The sequence below is a fragment of the Mesoplodon bidens genome (assembly GCF_964165515.1).
Source record: "Mesoplodon bidens genome assembly, chromosome: 1".
In the NCBI taxonomy this organism is placed as follows: Eukaryota; Metazoa; Chordata; class Mammalia; order Artiodactyla; family Ziphiidae; genus Mesoplodon; species Mesoplodon bidens.
The window spans coordinates 26144930-26167398 of NC_138176.1; the positions used below are offsets into that span (position 1 = coordinate 26144930).

The 22469-nt window shown below is 37.2% G+C and overlaps 2 protein-coding genes across 6 annotated transcripts in view; one reads left to right on the forward strand and one right to left on the reverse strand.

Moving 5' to 3' along the window:
• The window catches only part of COL17A1 (collagen type XVII alpha 1 chain), a 44416-nt gene extending 42180 nt beyond the window's left edge, over nt 1-2236 (forward strand). For all 4 annotated transcript variants that reach the window (XM_081247186.1, XM_081247184.1, XM_081247187.1 and 1 more), the window contains 4 exons: nt 242-379; nt 622-684; nt 840-920; nt 1281-2236. In XM_081247186.1, the coding sequence (XP_081103312.1) occupies nt 242-379; nt 622-684; nt 840-920; nt 1281-1333 (335 nt within the window). In that variant the 3' untranslated portion in view covers nt 1334-2236. The remainder of the gene's footprint in view (nt 1-241; nt 380-621; nt 685-839; nt 921-1280) is intronic.
• Nucleotides 2237-3252: 1016 nt separating this feature from the next.
• Nucleotides 3253-22469, reverse strand: part of SLK (STE20 like kinase) — a 56471-nt gene continuing 37254 nt past the window's right edge. The window contains exons 13-19 of one of the 2 annotated variants that reach the window (XM_081225033.1): nt 20679-20771; nt 13376-13505; nt 12628-12752; nt 11918-12106; nt 11238-11363; nt 10172-10285; nt 3253-6952 (exon numbers count right to left, since the gene is read on the reverse strand). In XM_081225033.1, the coding sequence (XP_081081159.1) occupies nt 6806-6952; nt 10172-10285; nt 11238-11363; nt 11918-12106; nt 12628-12752; nt 13376-13505; nt 20679-20771 (924 nt within the window). In that variant the 3' untranslated portion in view covers nt 3253-6805. The remainder of the gene's footprint in view (nt 6953-10171; nt 10286-11237; nt 11364-11917; nt 12107-12627; nt 12753-13375; nt 13506-20678; nt 20772-22469) is intronic. The other variant, XM_081225034.1, reaches the window with a different exon arrangement.

Consider the following 22469-nt stretch of genomic DNA (forward strand, 5'->3'; position numbering starts at 1 on the left):
GACTAAGAAGCCCTTTCCCGGGCGGCTCACCAGCACAGCTTATGCAGTAAAAGGCCTGTGAAACAAGCCCACGGAGGCGAGACATGCCTGTCAACAGGGGAGACTAAGGAGGCTCTTCCCTCGCTGCCGCACAGGAGAGTTTGGCTGGGATGGGAGCCAGACAGAGGGCACCGCGCTCCCACCGTGAGGAGGGTGCCGGGCGACCCCTGCTGCCTGTGCCCACCCACTCTGGTTTTTACAGGTCAGGGCCTGCTCCAAGGGATGGCCTACACTGTGCGGGGCCCACCAGGCAGGCCTGGGCCCCAGGGGCCCCCTGGCATCAGCAAGGTCTTCTCCGCCTACAGCAACGTGACCGAGGACCTCATGGACTTTTTCAGAAGTAAGGGCGTCCCCCGATTACCTTCCCAACACCCCACTTGCCGTGTAGTCTGCTCCACAGAAACTAGTCTCCCAAAAACCTTGTTAACGCTCGAGATGCTGAAAATCGGATAAATTCTAAACCGTTTTCTTCTTACAAGTCCAAACTCTACCACTACCTGCCTGTGTTAGTCTGAACAAATCACTTTACTTCCCAAGCTCCAGGATGAGCTCTCGTCTAAGGCCAGTTTTTCCCCCTTGCAGCCTATGGAGCCATCCCAGGACCCCCTGGGCAGAAGGGCGAGGTGGGCACCCCTGGCCCCAAAGGTAAGTGGCGGCAGGAAACAGCCACCAGGATCCCGTGTTAATGACTGCCTCTTGTGGGAAGCAGCTCCTTTGCCAGTGCTGTGCTGGGAACGTGTGCGGCTCCTTCAGGCCCTGCACTGTGCCTCGCTTAGCCGTGCCCCCTTCTGTCCTCCTAGGTGAGAGGGGCCCTGCTGGGCCACCAGGTCAGCCTGGGCCACCCGGCCCTCGAGGACACAAGGGAGAAAAAGGAGACAAAGGTAAGCCTCACTTGCCACAGTTTCTGGAGTGCTGGGAAGCAGGCCACATGCTCCAGAGCAAGCCTGAAAATTTTAGGCAAATGCCAGTTATGAAAGGCAGATACTGGCAACAGCATACTTTGTGTAACTATCAAATGAACAGCCAGGGAGAAAGGAAGAAGAGTGTCAATGCAGGGAGGAAAAGGAGAACCAAGCTGGTAATGAAATAGGGTAATCAATTTAAATCAATTGATAGTCTTACAAAAGAGTTCATCTTTCAAGCTGGTTTTGATGTAGTCTCAGTTACTGTAATTACCCAAGCGGAAGTCCCCACAGACCACAGGACATTTTCTAACTTCCCATTCATCTTCCAACTTCTAGGTGACCAAGTCTATGCTGGCCGGAGAAGGAGAAGCATCGCTGTCAAGCCATGAGCGACCCTTGGCAGAACAGTCGCCTGGACCAGTTGTTGCAGTGGCTCATGGCGCTTATGTCAAGACCTCTCCAGAGGGTACAAGCTGGAATCTCACTGTCCTACTGAGGCAGCACAGCAAATAGTCAACTAGAACCTTATCTTAGTCTGGAGCAAAATATATGTACGTAGAATTCAGTCCAAGGTACACAGTCTGAAACAGCTTCACGGGGTAGACTCAACAGTGGCCGCACGCAGTGTGGTAGGATGAAGCTGGCCTCCCTGCTGTCCAGGCCTGAGCTCCTCGGCTTCTTTAACACTGAGTTCAAGCCCCAGCCTAGGAAAGCCAGGTACATAAAAGTTGTTACAGGAGCCCTTGAGCTTCACCTTAAAAATGAGCCCAGAAAATGGAAGATGGGATGGGGGTGCCTTCCTGGGAGCCACTCGATGGGACTGTTCTGGTCAACGCTGCAAGGCTCTGCTCTCAGCTAGCTCCTTTCTCCTCTCTTCACTCTGCATTCTCTAGTCATAGAAAAAAACTCTCTCAGCTGAAAAACTTAAGAAATCCACTTCCCCTGAAGGTGGTGACGGGGTTTCTACTAGTTATTTCTCACTATGTATCACATTCCCACTTAGGAAGTTTGTTTGATTGCAGCTATGATCTGTCTCCATAGGTCCACGCTAGAGTTGATAGTATGTTAACACTGAACTAGGTTGCAGCCGATAGAAGAGAAAGGCCGGGGTCAAGGAGGAAAGAAGGCGGTGGCGGGGAGAGCAGACTGCCCGACACCGGAAGCCGGCCCCCCTGCTCTGCACTTAGGAAACGCATGGGGGACTGGGCGCAGTTGGTTTTATTGCACTTTTCAGTGTCTACAAACATTCATGTGGTCTATTAGATGAGTCATTTCAATTGCAAAATTTCCAATTAAAGGGTTTTTTCTTTTTTAATATGTTTAATGTGATCCATCTAACCAAAAAAAAAAAAAAGAAGGGAGGGGAGGAGGGAAGAAGGAAGGAAGAAAGGAGGAAAAGAAAGAGGGAAAGAAAATAGTTTCGGTTAATTAAGTTTGACATTTTACTGTCTAATGAAAACTTACTATGTATAATGAATGAATGCATGCATCGTGCCTTTTTCATATTTTAGTTTTACCTAAAGGCTGACTCAATTTGTTTTTGTAATAGCAGCTTTAAAAGCTCAAGTATTATATCCCCTTTAATGATTCTTATCTTGATTAACCAGACTTTTGAGTTTTGTCCTAGTTATGAGATTTGCCTATCCAAGCTATCCAAAAGTCTTCATAGAATCCTATGCCCAAGAGAAATAGGGTAAAAGCCCAAACTTGCTAGCTTCTCTGGACAGAACCCAGATATGAGATATGTCCTCAGCTGGATGGCGGTGGATCTTAGCCTCTATTGTTTCATTAAAAAAAAAAGTCAAGCATGAGCTCCACAGTATGCAATGCTCCTGGATTAGAAAATGACACGCTGTGCCTCCCTCCATCCAAGCTGACCACGTGCCAAATGGTCAGCCTAGTATGTCTACTGAATCTTGCATGAATGTATGAATGATTGAAAAGAGGTTGTTTTTAGCAGAAGTGACGTCACAGTTTGTGAAATGTTTGGTGAGAAAAATAATCCATTCCAAGGGGAAAAAAGGACATAAAAAAAAAGGTATATATACATATGCGGATGGAAATATTTTAAGCACCACGCAAAGGCGGGGTTTGGGCAATGAAAGACACTCCCAAGTTACCAGTAAAAAGGACCCTCTTGTGTGTGATGACTACAGATGGTCTGGAATAGTAGTGAGTCTGAAGGGTCAGAAGATCTGGAGGACTGCGAGTTTTAAAATATAATTAGGATTTTAAAAAATGCTACAAAATGTTCTCATGCAGGACAATCTAGTTTCAAATAGTCTCAATAAAAGACTGCTTCCCAAAGTAGAGTAAGAAATAACTTTATTTTTCATTTGCCAACCCCATGATTGAAAAGACATGTTGCTCCCAAATAGACAAGAGGCATTTTCTGAAACAAAATTCTTTCTGAAAATTTAGCCTGTGAAGTTATTACACTGCAAATCAGAGAAGGATTACAAAAAGCTAACAAACAGCCAACATTTAAAACTGGTATCACATTCAACCCCAAGCTTAGTAACAGAAGTTTTAAAGCTGTATCAAAACCATGTCAGCCACAGGATAGCAACAGTAGTGGCATTAATTGTTGTGCCTTCAACTTAAGAAAAGCATTTAAAATATCCCATTTCCTATAAAAGATCATTTCCCAGGAAAGAACTGATTTATTCAACCAGAAGCCTATTAGAACTGGAACTACAGAGCTCGCCGCCTCCACCTCACAGCTCTACATTTCCCTGTAATCAACAATATCTCTAGCTAATCATTTGACAGAATTTGGCTTCTCAGAAGAGTCTTTGTCATTTAAGCACAGTGTGGAATGGGGGAAAAAGTGTGTAGTTACAAGGGAACTAGGAGACTACAAAAGACAATCGCTTCTGAAACTCACTGATGCTCAAGAAATCAGAGACCCTCCATTACAGTGGGTCTCATGTGCCTGAGAGCTTTGTGCTTGAGGAAACACTACTTAGAGGTAGGTCTGGTTCTGGTTTATATTTAATTACAATTTGCTGTATCCTGTCACAGGAAAGTTTCAACATTTTCAGCAAGGTATAAGCACTCCAAATTTCCTCCTTACCCACCCTATAGCTTCCCCATAGAAAACAGTAAGAAAAAGCTTAACTGTGAGTCCATATAGTATAGCGGCTAATTCAGCAATTCACACCCAACCATGGGTTGACAGGACTAGGAAAGGCAACCTGGTGCAACAAGCTCCATGAGCTAGACCTGCAGAAGCGTGGTGGCCTGGTGTGTCCACAGCACGCAGGGAGAGGAGGGGAGGCTGGGTAATTAGGGGGCAACACGTGGAGAATTTCTTCTACGCATTTCATAGTACATTCTGCCACAGCAACAAAACCACCAACTCAGGAATGCATTTGACTGTACTCTTTGATTTCAAAGATGTCTGTGTCCCTCCCCAAGCCCCCACCTACACTTCATGCAAGAGAGAAGGATCACTCTTCTGTACGTGAATACAGGCTCTAGCAAGAAGTGGGCAGGGATGGGTACAAACAGCATCGTCTATACAACAAAATACCTTTTGAACAGATTTAAGTAACTTTAAGTATTAAAATGAAGGTTTTACCTCTACATACATATCATTCTGTAGTCCTGCTCCTACATGCATATGGTCTGGTCACTTTTGCAAGAGAACTCGAGCGTGAACAAGGAATCCAAAGGGCAGTTTTACGGGAGATGCGAGAGGTGCTAACAAACTTACCAGCGTGTCAATCGTTCTACTCTGAGCCTCTTTATTCAATACTCTGAATGTCAACTTGAAAGGAAGAAAAAGAACCTAATATTCAGACCAAATTAATTATGTGCCATAAACTATTCAGCACACAGGATAGCCTTTAAACGATACTGAAAAACTGTCCACTGCCTGATGTATTAATTTTTAAAAAGCCAATAAACTGAAAATTTCAAAGGAGAAAGTGGTATGAGAACCTTCTTCCTCTCTCCCTCTTCAAATAAATCATTAAATACACTGGGTAACATACTGTCATTTCTATCATAACAATATAAGCAATTTCCAACATCATCCTGAACATTACTTTATAAAGATATATATTTTAAAAGGCTTTCAAAACATTTTTCAACCCAGCATTTGAGAATAAAGCATTAAAAGAGTTTTGTATACAGTAACACATTCATGTGATAAGTGTATGAATTTACAACCATACATAATATATATATATGTATATATATTTATATAAAAAACAAACTTGGCCAGAAGTTAAGGCTACCTACAAAGTTGTCCAAGTAAATTATGCTTGTCAAAACAATTACAAAATTAAAATCACATGCATTTTTAAATCATCTAAACCACTGACAAAATAAAATAAGGTTCAGCATTCAAAGTTTTCAGATTAACTGCAAGAAAGTGCTACAGATATTTACATTTTCTTAACATGAATCAGTGTTCCCACAAAGTTTCATTTGCATTTTTCACGAGCCTCAAATGTAATATAACTAAAAACTGAAATTTCTACAATTTGGTACCTGGCACTCATGACAGAACAGGCGCACATGGCAGGCAGCAAGCTTCGTCTACAAATGTACTGTCCCACACCCCAAAATATGGTTTATAATACTGTTTCGACCTGACACGTGCTTGAACTTCTAACCCTCAAAAGGGACTAGAGTGAACATTTCATTAATAATTACACGTATCAGCAACCTCATGATAAAGGTTTCAGGCTTTTCCCACTCAAATCAAAGTAAATAATTTAAACATGGAACAAAACAAAACCAAAATATAAATGACTCGATCTCAAAACAACGAAAAGTCATTTCTGATATTTGCCTAAATATTTTAAATTCTTTCTTAAAAACTATTCTGAACAGATGCCTCTTTTAAGATTAATTTCATAAAAATATATTCATAAATATAACTCAGAGCCTGCCAGCCTCCAACAGTTTTAAACAGAATTTGCTAAGATGGGAGAAGTCATTTAACCAGCTCATATATTATTTTAGGAAATAAGCTGAGATAGCTATATCTGTATTTTTTTTAATTTGGTGAGTTTTACGTTTCCAATTTGGACATCTAAAAGCTACCATTTATTTTTTTCATCTTTCCAACTTTGTACAACATATACTTTAGGATGAAAATTTCTATCAATTGGTAATAGGAGCAAGATTTAAAAAACAATAATGCTTAATGCTAAGGGCGTTTTGTCCCTGTTGAATCAAAAAAGGAAATGCAATTTTAGACTCAACTGAAATTTAGTGTTTTAGGCACTATTTTAATGAAACTAGCACCCTTAATTATTAGCTCATGTCTAAACAGGTAAGTATTTTAGACAAATTATTGAAATAATTTTTCTCTTTTAAACGAGTTTGATGCTAACATTTAAAGATAATAGATTTATTTACTGAATCAATATCATATTTTGAGCAACTCATAGTTTTTTCATGAGAGCTGATTCACCAAAAAATTATTCCAACTCTCTACAGCAGTTTCAACTATAGATTTTAGGCATGATTGAGAAGAAGTTAAGTCAGGAAAAAAGATATTTAGTAATACTTAAGTGACATAACAGGGTTTTTTTAAATAACTTTAAACATTATATCTCTACCAGTTTTTCAGGTAACAGTATCTAAACAACACAATTTTTAAGATTATATACAAAAATCACCTTAGGGAATTACTGCAAGATGCTACTTTGCCAGCATGGCCCAGCATCTGTCTTAGTGCCTTTCCCTTTATCTTTGCTAAACAAATAAAACAAACAAAAAAACATCTAGAAGGTGAGGCAGGTGATTGTCTTCGTGAGCTCTCTGATATAGACTATGGCAGAAGATGAAGAGAACAGAATGACATACTTAAGACAAACCCAACCACAGAATGCTTCCCATTGTTACGATCCAGTGGAATGCAAGCTAGGAATAGGATAGAATTTGGAAATCCGGCTCTGTGTTGATGGGTTAAGGCATTCAGACTCCCCGGTCATTTTAAAGAACACTTCCTGTTCCTGTAGTTTCCTAGCAAACTCCTCTTCCAGTGTCTTAAAAAGGAAGGGAAAAAGAAATTATGCACTGGTATTAAAAACAGAATTTACTCTGACAGCCCAGATAAAATTATTTGCCCCAAAGACTTTGTTATCCTAAGGAAGAAGAGACTGCTCAACAGCTAGGACCATAGGCTGTACAGCCGTGGGTTCAAGTCCTGGCTCAGCCACATGAATGGATAACTTGGGGGCAATTACTTAACTTCTCTATATTACAGAATCATTTCATTCTTCTGCTATGAAGCAGCGATAATACCATCTACTTCTACTGGGCTGCTATGAGAGGATTAAATGTGATAATAATGTACTTAACACATACTAGGTACTCAACAGATGGCACCTATTATTAACTATTGATATTAACTGTCTCTTCCACATGGAACTTACCATTTTCTATTTTTTTGTTTTGATCACTGATGTGCATGTCTTTTCTTTCACATTGAACTATAAACTGTTTGAAGGTAAGACCTAAACCAGATTCATCTTTACAACCCCACAATACGGAGCAAATATAATAAGTGCTTGATAAATATCTGAGGTATCAATTACTTTGTGGACAAGTGACTCAGGAGAAGTACTGCTGTAAAAATACAAAGTACAGGAAAAGATGGAAGGATAGGAAGGTTTCTCAGAGGAAAACCATGAGCTTAGTTTCAAAGGAAAGATAAGAATTTGACAGACAGGATGGGGAAGACACGCCAGACAAAGTGAGCTGAAACAATGCACAGAGGCAGGAAACTGTGGAGTTGCTGTGACTAACGGTGATTATACCCAGTACTGGAACATGAACTGGGAACAAAGTGGCTAGTGGGAGACGAAGCTAGAAGGGCTGATATGGGCAAAGTGTGGCACTATGAAGGCTTCAAAGTCAAAGTGAGGCGTTTATATTCTACTCTGTTGGAACTGAAGATTTATCAGCACCACTATGACAGTAACAGAGATGCTCTTGAGGATAAACACTCTGGTGATGGCAAGCAAGTAGGAGGAAAGGGAACAAGAGACCAGAAGGACCATTAGGACATTACTGAACAATTTTAAGCAAAGAGTAGGAAGACAGGAAAGGGAAAGAGAAATATTATGAAATAAGAGTCAAAATTATTTGTCATCTGATTGAATGTGGGGTGTGATGGAAATGAAAGGTAATTCAGGTTTCTAGCCTAGATGTCAGTTAAGAGAACAGGAATGTTAGGAAGAACACCTGATGGTGGGTAGGACTGGAGAGAGGGGGAAAGATGAGATGGAGAGGAAGGAAAAAAGAGGTTGAGTTTAGTTTTATCTCCACTGAGTTTACAATCTTTAGTCAATGTTCAACAACATTCAACAGGTATGTACTGATCATTTACAATGTACAGGAATTGTTCCAGAAGCTGGGTATATATCAGTGAACAACGAGATAATGTCCCCGCTTTCAAGGAGCTTACATTCTGGTGGGAGAAGACACACAATAAAGAAATGTGTCTGGTGGTGATGAATATTATGAAGAAAAACAAAGAAAGGTTGAGGGGATAGAGAGTGTTCAAGGTAGGCATTGAAGCTATATTTTATATACAGTCATCAGAAAAAGAAACCTTTGATGAGATGATAATGGGACAGAATGAATGAAATGAGGAGGAATGGAACATCCATATGGAAAATGAGAGCTGAGAGCATGAACCGATAATAAAAACAATACAATAATAACCATAACAACCATTCATTGGATCCTGACCACATCTCAAGTACTGGGAGAAGTACTGTACACACATCACTTCTGTTAACTGTCTTAACAACCCCAATTAGGGAGGTAGTAACATCTTCATTTTACAAATGAGGAGAACTGGGCTCAGAAGTGTTAAGAGACAAAATTAATCAGTGTCAGCACTGAGATCTGAACCCAGACCTGTATGACTATAATTCATGTTCTATACAAGTTTTGGAATTGTCCTTAAATATGCAACAGCTGAAGCCATGATAATCTACAAGATCATCAAGATAAAGAGCAGAGGTAAGAGTGTAAAACTGGAAAATGTCTACATTTCCGGTGACTAGATGACAAAGAAAGGTGATAAAGAGCACAGAGAAAGAAGAGAGTATGTCACAAAAGTCAGGTGAGAAGAAAATTTGAAGCAGATTTTTAAGAAGAACAGGTAGATGATGCCACTGGTGACCACTGTCAACCAATTCAACTGGGGAGGAATTTGAGGCGAAAGCTAGACTGCAAAGGGTGAAAGGAGGAACTGGAGAAGGGACTTCTCACTTTCACCCCTCTGTGTACCCTTTGAATTCAGAAACACATGAATGAACTACCTATTCAAAAATGTAGCAAAAAACAAAATTCAAGTTAAAAAGCCACACTATTAGCACATGGTAGGTGCTAAATACATATTTCCTTGATTAGCCCATTGGGTGAATGGAAGAAAAGGAATGCTTGAAATGTATAGCAGGCAGGAAGCCCAAGAGAAAATAAAGGTTTACGTTTGACAGTTGGCAAAGAGAGAGAATCACGCAATAATAGCAAAGACAGAGTTGAAATGGTTGACCAGTTGGACCAGGCTAGCAGGGAGTCAAGTGCAAACAAAGAAGATAGCTGGCTGGCTGGCTGGCTGGCTGGCTGGAGCGGGGTAGGAAGCCAACCTTACTTTACTAAATTGTCAATTAACACAGCACATAAGGGCCGTGTAATCTGGCTCCAGTCGACCCATCCAGACAAAGCTGTCATCCCTTCCCTCTCTCCCTCCCTAATGCCTACACACAGGCACACACTCCCTCTAATGCTACAATGATAGGGAGCTACTTATGATTCCTGTACACATTATTTTCACTCATTCTCTTTTCTGTACTTACATTGCCCCATTCCACTCCCATCTGTCCGTCCTCCTAGCAAGCTCTTACTCGTCTGTCAAGCCCCACTTGGCTCACACAGCGTCTCCTCTCTGACCCTTCCGGACTCCCCTGAGCAGACTTGAGCACTCCTCCTCCTCCTCCTCCTCCGCTGGCACACGGTGCTCCTCTGCTCTGTATCTTGTGCTTGCCTCCCTCAGACAGATGCTGCTACTGATCTGCCACGGCTTGTCAACGAGATTCGGAACCTTTCGGGGACAGGGACTTTGACTCTTCACCTCTGTGTCTCCTGTCCCTGACACTGTTCCTGACACATATTAGGTCAAGAGCCAAGAGCTGGGAGGATGGAGGGATGGATGAATGCAAGCATATTTTAATTAAAGCTTTTAAAATTACCTTTTTCCTAGGTCTCAATTTCTCTCTCCATTCCTTTAATTCTTGGCTGTGTTCCTCATCTAACTCCTTTAGTTTCTGAGTCTCATGCTCAACCAAGAGGTGGCATTTTTCATTCTGAAAATAAAGTTTGGATTTAAAAAATTTCAGATCAAGTTAGCAATTTTTCACAAATACAATTATCTTCCAAAATAATAAAGTATTCATTAAACATAAAGCTATTACTGAGGTTGAAATTCTCCTCTAACAACCAAAGGCCAAGAACTATGAAGAGTCATAACTTCATTTTTGCAAGTTTAGTGGCTAGATCTGTTATCCATATGAAAAGAACTTGAATAGAAAGAACTAGTTTGATCCTGATTTTCCTTCAAAGAAGGTTCACTCACAAAACTGACACTTCAGAGGGCAACTTGCAAGCATTTTACCCAATCGTACCAGAACATGGGGTTAGAAACTATTCCACTCTAGTAAATTAAGCAAATATGTAGCATATCCACAATGTATACACTACTCTGAAACTGTAAACATTTTAGAAATTGTATTACAATACATTATATTATATTATTTTATATATATTAGAGAGCTGCATACCCCAGGTAAGGTTCAAAAACAGTCCTCTCTAAAGTAATGTTTAAATTCCTTAGGAAAAGAATTCTCATATATTTATCACCTTTTTCAAAAACCTTGAAGAAAATGAACTATTTCTCCCTAAATAAAAAGAAATTTTAAATTCAGAATGATAACAAAAATGCCTACATCATTTTTAAAACTTCGTTCATCTTCTTTGAAAAATACACTAAAAATTCTCAATAGTACTTTTGAAAGATGCAACTTCTTATATCATAAATTAGCTTCATGTTTATACTAATCACGGCTGTGTATGTTCTAAACAAGTGCCTGCGATACTAAACTGATCTTCCTTTGGGTCTAGAGAGGAAAGAAAACCTTTAAATCCAAGCATCTTCACAAGCAATGTGCAGCTTACTCTGAGTAGCTATTATTTCCTCAAAACCAGCCACCTGTACTGTGCATCTACTACCAGCTTTGCATTCATGCTTCTGCAGCTAACCTGCAGCTGATGCAGTTCTCGGACATTGGCTTCACACTGCAACTGAAGATCCCGCATTTGATTTTCATGTTTTTGATGCTGAGCCAGTCTCTCATTTTTCTGCCTCTTTTCTTCTTGAGAAGCAAACTATAAATAAGAAAAACAAAAGATAAATATGGTTAACAAGTAATGTAATTTCTGCATCTTCCAAAGGTGTAATTAAGGAATGTAACAAAGCTTAAAGTACAATAAACTAAAGCTGCAAGTAATAATATGCTGGGACTCAAAGCTGGAGTCTACGTCATGGCTTTGGTGGGGTGTAGGGAGGTGGAGAGAGACTTCTGATTAAAACCTTGTTCCTCCTACCTGCTTAGTGACCTCAGTTAATTTGCGTGTGGGATCTGTGACTGTAGAAGTATAGTGAGGCCACACGTTTGACTGAAAAGTTGGTCAAGTCATCTTATTCCCAGGGCTGGTCTTTGGACCAGCCTAGCCCTGGATCTGGTGTGGGGCGTGGAAGAGAGCAGCTCTCCGTGGCCAGCACCTGAGGGAGACTGAGTTGGTATATGCCATATGTGTACAGAGCCATGGTGAACATCAATGAGCCCAAGGTAGCTCCAAATGTTTACAGCACAATTATGTGGTACTTCTAAAGGCCATTCAAAAATTTTAAACTTAAAGAGAGTAATTTGCTTATTTACTTGTTTAATTTTGTCACGATCCTGATCTGGTGTTGCTGTTGGGTTAATTCTCAAACTCTTCTTAAACATGGCCATGCGAGTCTTGGCTTCACTGCGCTGAATCTTAGGCAGTCTTGCTCTTTCTTGAGTCTGTCTGTTTTTCAACTCCTCAATAAGTCGTTGATTGTAACGCTGCATTTGTTCTGTTTCCTAAGAAAGTTTCAGAGTCCAGTGATGTAGATATAATTTAATACTCAGTACCCACATGTATGCTCAAACATGTCATTTTGCTGTTGCTTCCCCAAATTACTCTCTCCCTTGTTGCATACCAACCAGCAAAATATTAGGCAAAAAATAATTTATAAGAAAAATAAGCTAGTAGTAATAAGAGATTTATATTGACTCTCGTATACTAAGTATAGGGAGTCCACATTTTTAAGATACCTGAACCATAAATAGAGCCAAAATAGCTAACTCTGAGAGACAAGATGAAGATTATAATGTATAAGAGATCTTTAAGCATTGTAATTAGTTACCTTCCTTGGAATTTGTAGAAAAGAGTTTGCAATCATGACCAACATACAATTAACTACTCCAAATTTCAAAGAAATTTTAGGATAAAAGAAAGGAAATCTAAACTTTATCCTGTAAAAAAATATAAGTTTCAAAAATAAATAGCTCTGCAAACTTTAAAATGAACAAAAAAGTGAACAAATTTTCCTTTCATTAACCTTCTCATGGCGCTTAAGTAGCTGATGTCTTTGCATAAAATACTGATCTTTAAGTTGCTGTTTGAGCAGCTGGTGTTTTTCTTGTAGGTGTCGTTCTTCAAGCTCCCAAATCGCAGCTTCTCTAGCTAGAAGAAGAAAGCAATTTCAAAATGTAACTTTGCTCTTTTTACTAATGTACTTTGGTCTTCATTTTAATATTTACATACAAGTGTTCTAATACACTAATTAATACACACGGACATTCTGAGCTATAAATGGAATATTACCAACATAAAGATAATATCCATTACCACTTTCCGTTCTGCTCTGATGTCCTGTAAACAGAGAATGCCCTACCCACAACATCAAAATTCCATTTAATCATCTTAGTGAGAAAGAAAAAAAATATAAGGTATTTGTTAGGGGAAATAAGTGCTTAAAATTCCATTCTATCATGTAGCCAGTTTAAGTATACCAACATTGTAAGGCATAATGAGTATATAAAATTATTCAGGTATATTTCTACCATCATCTGGACAAAAAAGATGTTTTAAGGATTATATGTTTATGTTCACTTCTATTGCCTTAAAGGAATTCTGTATCTTGCAGTATTTCTTAATTTTATAAAGTATTTTCCTCTTATTTACTTTAAGTTGCTTCATCTTTCCCTCTACCACTCTAGCAACAGAAAACATTCAAATAATTTGCAAGGTATATCTCTGCAATGTTTTGAGATATATATACACATATGCTGCATAATTTCATATACCTCTCATGAGCTGTTGTTTGTTATTCAGGCACTCTCTTTCAATATTGGCTAACTCTGCCTTCTGCTGTTGGATGATCTTTTTCAGAGAGCCATCTAATTCTTGTTGTTGCTTCTGAACAAACTCTTGTTCCTATTAGACATAGTTAACCATCAGTTAATAAGTATCTACTGAGCAAAACATCCATTTATCTATACCTCTGTATATATTAGTGATTAACAAGATTTCTGAACCAAGTTTCTAAAGTCAACTAGATTTAAAAATCATCAAAATTATATAGTATAGACATAACATAAATGTATTAGTCACCCAATTCAAGCCCAGAAAGAAAGTACTAGAATACATAATATTCTAAACTCACTATTAAGAAAAACACATACAAAAACACCACTCATAATTAAAATGCCCTACATCTTTGGGAAAAAAATAAATTTACAGTTTCTAAAACTGACTATTCATTTCACTAGAGTGTGGAAAAAACAAGAACAAACAAGAAATGTCTTTCAGGAAGAGAGGCAATAAAGAGCAAACAAGAAAAACAGATATCGATATCGGGATTTTTAACTCTCTACTTTTCTATTAATAAAGAGTTAGGAAGCCATACCATGGCTACACTAACAGAGAAAGACAGTTTCTGTATCTTTAGCCTGTGCCTAAAAAGAACAATACTTTAAGGATTTAATGAGAAATAATGCATTGCTAGAGAAATGTGAACTAGAAATAGGAAAATGAGTTACATTTTATGACTCTACAAACAAAATTCCTTATAATCAGAGAATTCTACCAACATGTAAGGGATTCACTCATTCATTCAACAGTATTTACTGAGTATATACTATTTTTGCCCAAATGCCAAACTTATACTTTCAAAAAAAATCCTTCAATTACTGTGTAAGGAAAGGAAACGTTAAAGTGACTTATGGTCATTATGCTAGATTACACATTTGCAGAAGGAAAGGAACCATACTCAAATTGAAGAAATGCAAATTTTGCCAGTAAACGTTTGGCTCTCCATCCCTCTCTTGGCTGTTATAGCAGTTTGTGATTAACTCAAGGGTATTCTGATCAATTTGAGCACAGACTTAGAAATTTAGGGTTGAACAGGAGCACTTCACCTATAATCCCTCCTCTTGCACATCTAAGAGATGTAAAACCTCAAGATCCATTTTGGAGCTATTTTTTAGGCCTTGGACAGAGTCTGGCAGGATCTGGATCACTACCAGCCTGGTCTTCAGTGCACAAAGCGTGAGTCAGCAGTGTTCCTCAGGATGCTTGTCTTACTACTGTTTCTCTGGAGGTGAGAATCAGGTCTTACCATCCATGACATCCTGTTAGTTTGTTGTCACAAATGCTGCTGTCTTATCTACATCATGATTTGTATTTTAGCATAAATACAAATATACAGTAGCAGAAAGACTAATAAACTGTCTCCATAAAATACAATTGCCAGGTGCAAGTGGAATAACATGTACTTTTGTAGTTATTGAGCTGTGGTCTTATGTACTGGGGACAGGAAATGTACTTATGTGTCGTTAAAAAAAATATATCACACACATTGTCAGTTCCGTAGATATAATAAATGCTGAGCAAATTTATACAAAAAAAATTACAATTGCCAACTTGACTAGTCACCTACATCACTTTATCACAGCAAAGAAAAAAAAACCTCAATGAATATTTAAATTCAACTATCTAGAAAAAGGCTTTTGAGTTTTATTTAAAGAGATGCAAAAATCTCCATCCTATCTTATAAGCAGTTATAACAAAGTAAGTTGTCAAGCTTCTCTTTTCCTACAGTAAATATCATTTGTAATAAAAATTAAATTGATTCTCTAATTTCATTGTAAAATTTCTATATGCAAACTTGTTTAATAAACAATATAACCTGCAGATTTATCAAAAGTTTTCTTTTGTTCAACATTTTTACCACTAGTTTGCATAAAGAACTTTTTAAAAATATCTGTGTGGACAGAAATAATGGGTCCAAATTATCATAAATAAAAATATTACATTTATATTTATCAAAAAAATCAAGTGTAAAAGATGGGGCAAATAAATATTTATATGAAACTAAAAAAGGTAAATACAGTGGACCCTTGAACAACACAAGTTTGAACTGTGTGGCTCCACTTAAACGTGGAGTTTTTCACTAAGTATGTACTGCAGTACTACACATTCTATGGTTGGATGAATGTCCAGATGTGGAAGCACAGATGTGGAGGGCCAACTGTAAAGTTATATGTGAATTTTCAATTGTGCGGAAGGTCAGCACCCCAATACCTGAGGTGTTCAAGGGTCAACTGTATAAGCCAGTGCCACTAAAAAAGTGAACGTGATTTCTTGTCAATGCAGTTTTTGGTCATATTATTATATTTATGTCTAAATTAAGCAAGATAAGAGTTCAGGTCAAAGAAAACCTTTATTAGGCACTTAGTAAATGCTGGGGACTGTACTACTTACAGGGTTACTAAAATTAATAAAAGACAGTACTGCCTTCAAGGAATTTCCACTCTATTGGTCCCAAATTGGTTTTATCTGTCAGCCCATATAAAGAGTAGTGGGTCCCTTCCCTTAGTAACATACTTTGAAAAGTTTAAAAGTAAACCACAGAGAACTCAAAGCAAGGAATAAGGGTCCAGAAATCAAGACTCAAAATGAATGACAAGGAACTACAAAAGCATGCCCTGAAGCAGCCAGGACATGAGAGGAAAAAGGAGCTAAGACTGTTATGTAGAAGCGGGCAGAACTAGCACTGTGCTGCTCCAGAAGATAAATAAAGATCAACAGGTCAAGGCTGGCAACGTATGGAAGTGTTTCCTAACCATCAGAGTTTGCAAAGACACCAGCTGCCTTACAGAGCTATGGACTTGAATAATCAAGCAGAGTGTGGATGATTACATAGTCAAGAATACTGCACATTTGATTTTTTTTTATATTAAAGCCAAAAACTACCAAAAAGGTCCCTTACACACTAATTAATATATTTTATTACCACAAAAGAAAATTTAATATCACTGAGCTTTCATTAAATTTCCTAACTTCAAAAGCCAAGTATAATACATTCACAGTGGAATCTGTTATTAGAAATTACTCTTAGGATCTAAAAGAAAAGTGATCTTACATTCCAAAAACACTGCACAAATTACACTCATTTAAAAAAATAACATCAATTTGATCACTAAGAGTAACAATTTCAAAATGGACACAGAAATTGTAAAATGAGTGTTCTTTAAATGTACAAGTTTTAATTCTGATAAGGAATTTTATCCTATTAGTCAGATAACTGTGAACGTTAAAAATACAGCTTTGGGTTCTAGAAAACTATAAGAAAGGGTTATGATATGTGGCGCTATTTGTACAGCATCTGGTCATTTTAACTTAAAAGCTAAAAATGGTAATGATCAGAAAAGTGTTCGTAATTCATAACTTCTCCCTCTCGTCAAAAAATAATTAACATTTTGACTACTCTTTTAGAAAACTATAGAGTCCAATGGCTGACAATAATATAAATAAATAAATAAATAAATAAATAAATAAATAAATAATTTTGGGGCAGGGGAAGGAGTGGTTGAAATCAAGCTGTATTCTATCTACTCCAGTTGTGTATATCAAACATCACAAACAAATATTACAGTGTTAAATAAGCTAGTCATTTCCCTATAGAAACTGTGAGAAAGAATACAGCCTGGAATTCCAGACTTAATTTAAAACTGCAACATGGAGAATAGCAACCCACCATTCATTATGGACAATTTGAACAGTGAAAACTAAATGGAACTAAAATCACCACTTTTAACATGGCTTTTCTGACCATATCCATAATTAAAACATTTACATAAACATATATGCAATCAAAATGTCACTTCACACGAAGATAAAAATCTAACCACAGCATTCAATTTCTCACATGTGCAAAGTTCATAAAATACTATTGAGAAGATATTTCTTGAAAAAGATGAAAATCTCAGATTAAAATTTGTGGTGGTGTAGATAGAAAAAAGAACACTGTAGTAGAAGTGTTCTAGTTCCAGCTCTACCACTAATCTCTTTTGTGACTTTAGGCAAATCACTTAGTCTTCTGTACCTCGATTTCCTCATCTGTAAAACAGATACACTCCATCCCTATATTTGGGGTTGGCAACGAGAATCAAATGTGAACTCTTCAAAGAATACTGTACTATAAAGTTCATGTCAGGTTATTACGACTGTCATCACTGACATTATCATCTATCAATCTTCTAGATTTACAACAAATGAAGCTAACAGTGAAAAGGCACATGTGAGCCAAAGAAAAAGCAGGTAAAACAGAAGAAGGCACCCTCCTACAAGGCACGCGGGACTTACGTCCTGCATTTGGGCGTTGAAGACTGCACAAGATGACAACTGAAAAGACTGAATCATGACCTGAGCAACGCCCTGTGAATCAGAATACAACGCACTTCCCAGGTAAGAATAGAGCTGAATGACTTTTTGTAAATGGAAAGAATAATTATACAAACGCAGAGTTTCCTGAGGCCTGGAACAAGTCACTTAACAAAGGGGTCTCTTTCTCATCTGTAAAATGAAGGATTTGAACTAGATCAGTGGTTTCCAAACTCTAATTTGCTGCCATTGTTTTTAAACCAGTTGAACTCTCTTTTTAAAAAACTCACCAAAACAATCTCAGTTTATAAAACAGATGAAAAGTGGTCCTGCTCTGGAAGCAGGGGCCCAGAGCCCTACTGTCCTCACTTTTTGAAGGATTCTCGAGATGCTTCTTCCAAACTCAAGAGCTCCTGAGAGTACAGTTTGAAAACCACTGGACTAGATGATCAAATACATTCTAGTTCCACGACCATATGGCTATTATTCATAAACTCTTTAAAAAGTTTAAAATATTAGACTCAAGTTATCATGTGTTAACACCTTCATCAAAAGTGGTAGCTAAATAGAAATACTTTTGAAATTTGTTTGATTACTAAATTCTTCATTAAATTTACAGAGAGAAATTTACTACTGCTTTCAGCTTTAGTTGGAAAATACAGGCTAGCCCCTCAAATTATATGAAAAATCACCAACAAAGTTTTATTAAAGCATTGGATCACTTACCATTCAACACTAAATTCTCAATTTCAACTCTAGAGTCTGACATATTACCTTTTGGAATTAAAAACTTTACATTCCTTTACAAGGCAAAACCAAATTGTTATCTTCTGGTTTGAAATCCAAATTACCCAAAACTTGATGTGTGGCCAGCAAGGACTTCCTCTTCACCTATTAATAAGACATGGCCAACAACCACTGGGCCAAGCCAATAATTTAGATTAGGCACAGAAGGGGTAGCTTAAATACAAGAGGCAGTATGATGCGGTGGTTCAGTGTATGAAACATGGAGCCAAACCTGCCTAGATGAGAATTCGGGCTCTATCACTAACCAAATGCGTGAACGTGGGAGAGTCATTCAACCTCCTGTGCTTTAGTTCCCTCACCTGTAGAATGGGGGTAATATGAGTAACTACCTCCTGTGTTGTGAGGTTAAATGAGTTCATATAGGTAAAGCATTTAGAACAGTATGTGCCATACAGTAAATGCTGTGTTTGCTATTATCACCTTAACTACGGGCATACCTTGGAGATGCTGTAGGTTCGGCTCTAGACCACCGCAATAAAGCAAGTCACATGAATTTTTCGGTTTACCAAATATATAAGCTATGTTTACACTATAGTCTATTAAAGTGTGCAATAGCATTATGTCTAAAAAAACAACATACATACCTTAATTAAAAAGTAGTTTATTGCTAAAAAATGCTAACCATCACCTGAGCCTTCAGCAAGTCGTAGTAGTAACATCAAAGATCACAGATCATCATACCAAATATAAAAAGGGAAAAGTTTGAAATATTGTGAGTATTACCAAAATGTGACACAGAGGCATGAAGTGAGCAAAGCTGCTGGAAAAATGGTGCTGACAGACTTGCGCAATGCAGGGCTGCATGAACCTTCAATTTGTAAAAATCACAATACTGCAAAAGTGCAATAAAGTGAAGAGCAATAAAACGAGGTGTGCTTGTAGTAATTTCCCTACCAGGCCAAGACAAAATGTTTCATTGACTCACAGGAAGAAAAAAACAACTAAATGTATTCAAATAGGCTAGTTTTATTAAAATTTTAAATTCTGAGATAGTTTCCTTATTTTTCATGGTGTTAAAATCATCTCTCTTTTGAAATGATGGTGACAAATAAATGGCAGTTTCAAATAACCTTCCTTGACAAAAACAAAAAAATTTTTAATGGCAACCCATTTGTCATGCCTCCCAAAGGTTTGTGTTGCTTTTATGTTTCTTTTCATGAATCTATAAAATTCAAAAGTCTGGGAACCACTTTTTAAATTACATAAAACCCACATTAAAAAGATAAATTTAAAGCAACAAATAAATAATCCATGTCTCTTCTTCCTTTCATTAACATCTGTAACTACAAACTGAGCTCATTTCTCTCTTTGCCTCGCAGCTGAGTGCAAGCTTAATTAAAAGAAAGATGATCTCAAGTATAAAAGACCTCATACTCATGTGAGATACTTCTAGAAAAATCTGTTGAAAATACCAGTTTATCTATTTTGTAGAGAATTCACCCATCAATTGGCCTTATCATAACCTAGAATCAGGTTTATATAGGTAAAAACTGTCTATTTCTGTAACTGCTGGATTCTGAATCAAAAAGAAAAACAACATACTTAATATTTAAAATCTGGTTTTAAGTTGCTTATACTGTTGAGTTTAACAGTAATAAGTGTTTGATCTACCATTTAACATTACCATATACCAGGCTTGCAGGATCTCAGTTCCCCCACCCAGGGAAGGAACCCAAGCCACAGCAGTGAAAGCCCAGAATCCTAACCACCAGGCCATAAGGGAGCTCCCGAATCAATGGCCTTTTAAATATGCATTCCTTTTGTATGCATAAAGCTTATATACTCACCCTCTATATTTTTCTGCCCTAAAAATCTTCTATCAACCATTGACATTACCACTTAAATACAAGCTTCTATCATGATTAAAATAAGAATGCAGTGGATTATACATTAACATACACGTTTATTTCATCTGGAGTCAGCTTTCCAAACATTTCACTTAATTTCATGTTAGCAACTTAAATGTCACCATTAGTGTGAATTTAGTACTACATAAAGAATGCCCTGGGAACCTTTGTATAAGGAGACGTCAACATCATATAATAAGTACAGAATTTACCCTTTCAACCATGGTTTACTGAGCTGTGAGAATATTGCCACTTTCTGTTTTTAGTAGCATTAAGCTGCTGCTGTTACCTGAGCATGCTGGCTTTGTGCAAGCTCCTCTTTCCTGCGTTTCATGAGCTCTTTTCTCAGCTCTTTGGGTGCTTTCTCCACTTCATTTATAACCTACAGTGTATAAGCATGCAGGAGGTGGGGAAAAACACTTTCTCCACAGCAAGCATTTATGAGAGCAGACAAGCTACAAGTCAAATAAAGCTGTTAAAAAGCTCCTTTCAACATGCATTAGCATAGGTGTTAGTTTGGTGAAAAAGAATGAAAGGATAGAACATGCTTAATCTCAGTGCAGAAAGGGACATTACACCATACAAGGAAAATTAGTTGCTTAATTATCCCTACATATCATTCTCTCGTTAGATCCAAAGACAATCAGTAAAGCATTACTTGCAACGCTAACGCCGAACTAAAGGTGATAAACTCAACTGACCTTGAAAGATCATAAAATTATAAACATATCTACTGACACTGTTTGAAATATTGGATATAAAGAAAACAAATGCCACTCATTTATAAATCTGCAAAATTTCATAATTGGCTTGATAAAACCAATGAAATAATTCTAAATGAAATCCACTTAATGAGATCAAAAGAAAAACAAAAGGGAAAGTAAGCATTAGAATACACAAAGGAGAGACAAATGGACACTAAGTTTTCTTTTTTCATGATAAAGTATTTTATATATGGTGCGATAAAAATGAACACATCTGATGATTTTGGGATTAGATTAGAAAAACATTCTCCTTTGCTGATAATTTAAGCCAAAATCAATTGTCAGCTTTAAAATCAGTAATATAACCCCTCATAAAATAAGTTTATATGCTATGATTTATTATACCAAATAAAGTAATTATAAAATGAAGTGTATTTTAGAGCTCCTTCTTTCAATCATTTCAAAACCCTAGATATGTATTCCACCTAACAATAGATCTGTAATCCAACTACGAAAAACAATCACGTGTTTATAAGTAGAAGCACCAAAAGCAACCAGATTCCAAATCACCACACGCCATTGATGGTCTGTGAAAGAGACTGATTTTGATTTAACATAGTGTATTTAAAATTTCCCATCAGTAATCTCTCATGAAACCAAATCACCATGAAAAAGAAGAGACTCCCCAAATGCAAGAAGTTTAGCGATAAGGAAAAAAATACAGAATAGAATTATTTAAAATATGCATATCACTATCTCAAACATGTTCTCTGGCTAAACCTCTCCTAGTCCAAAACAGTAACAATAACTAGAAACTTCTATATATCTATAATTAAATCATATACTTACCTACAAAATTTTTAAAATTTAACCTGCTATTAAAAAATAACCTCTTAATAAAAACTACTCATGCTTTCAAGAAAATTAACATTTAGTTAATACAGTAAAGTCATACATCATGGTATATAGAGCAATTCTACATAAAACATAATAAACAGTAATTTTTAGAAATGGTAGCCACATCAAAAGGCTATATACCATTTCATTCATCTTTACCTAAAGAAATCATAGAAGGCACTGTATTTATTAACATTTGATTCTATCCTGTTTAAAGCAGATCCTCAAGTTCAGCAAAATGATGTTCCATTATCTGCATAATTTCATTGTTAAAATCAATGAATCTCTGAGTACTTGGGACATGTAACAAAAGTGAAAATGTATTCACTAGTTTGGTTGATATTAGTGTGTTCCAAAACTAATAAAACTGATCATAATATTGTCCTGGGGTCTTTCATATCATGAAAAGATGAATTCTCCTCGTACACTAAAGGAACAGAATAAATTATAAAATTATCTCTCAAAACTGCTAATATGTA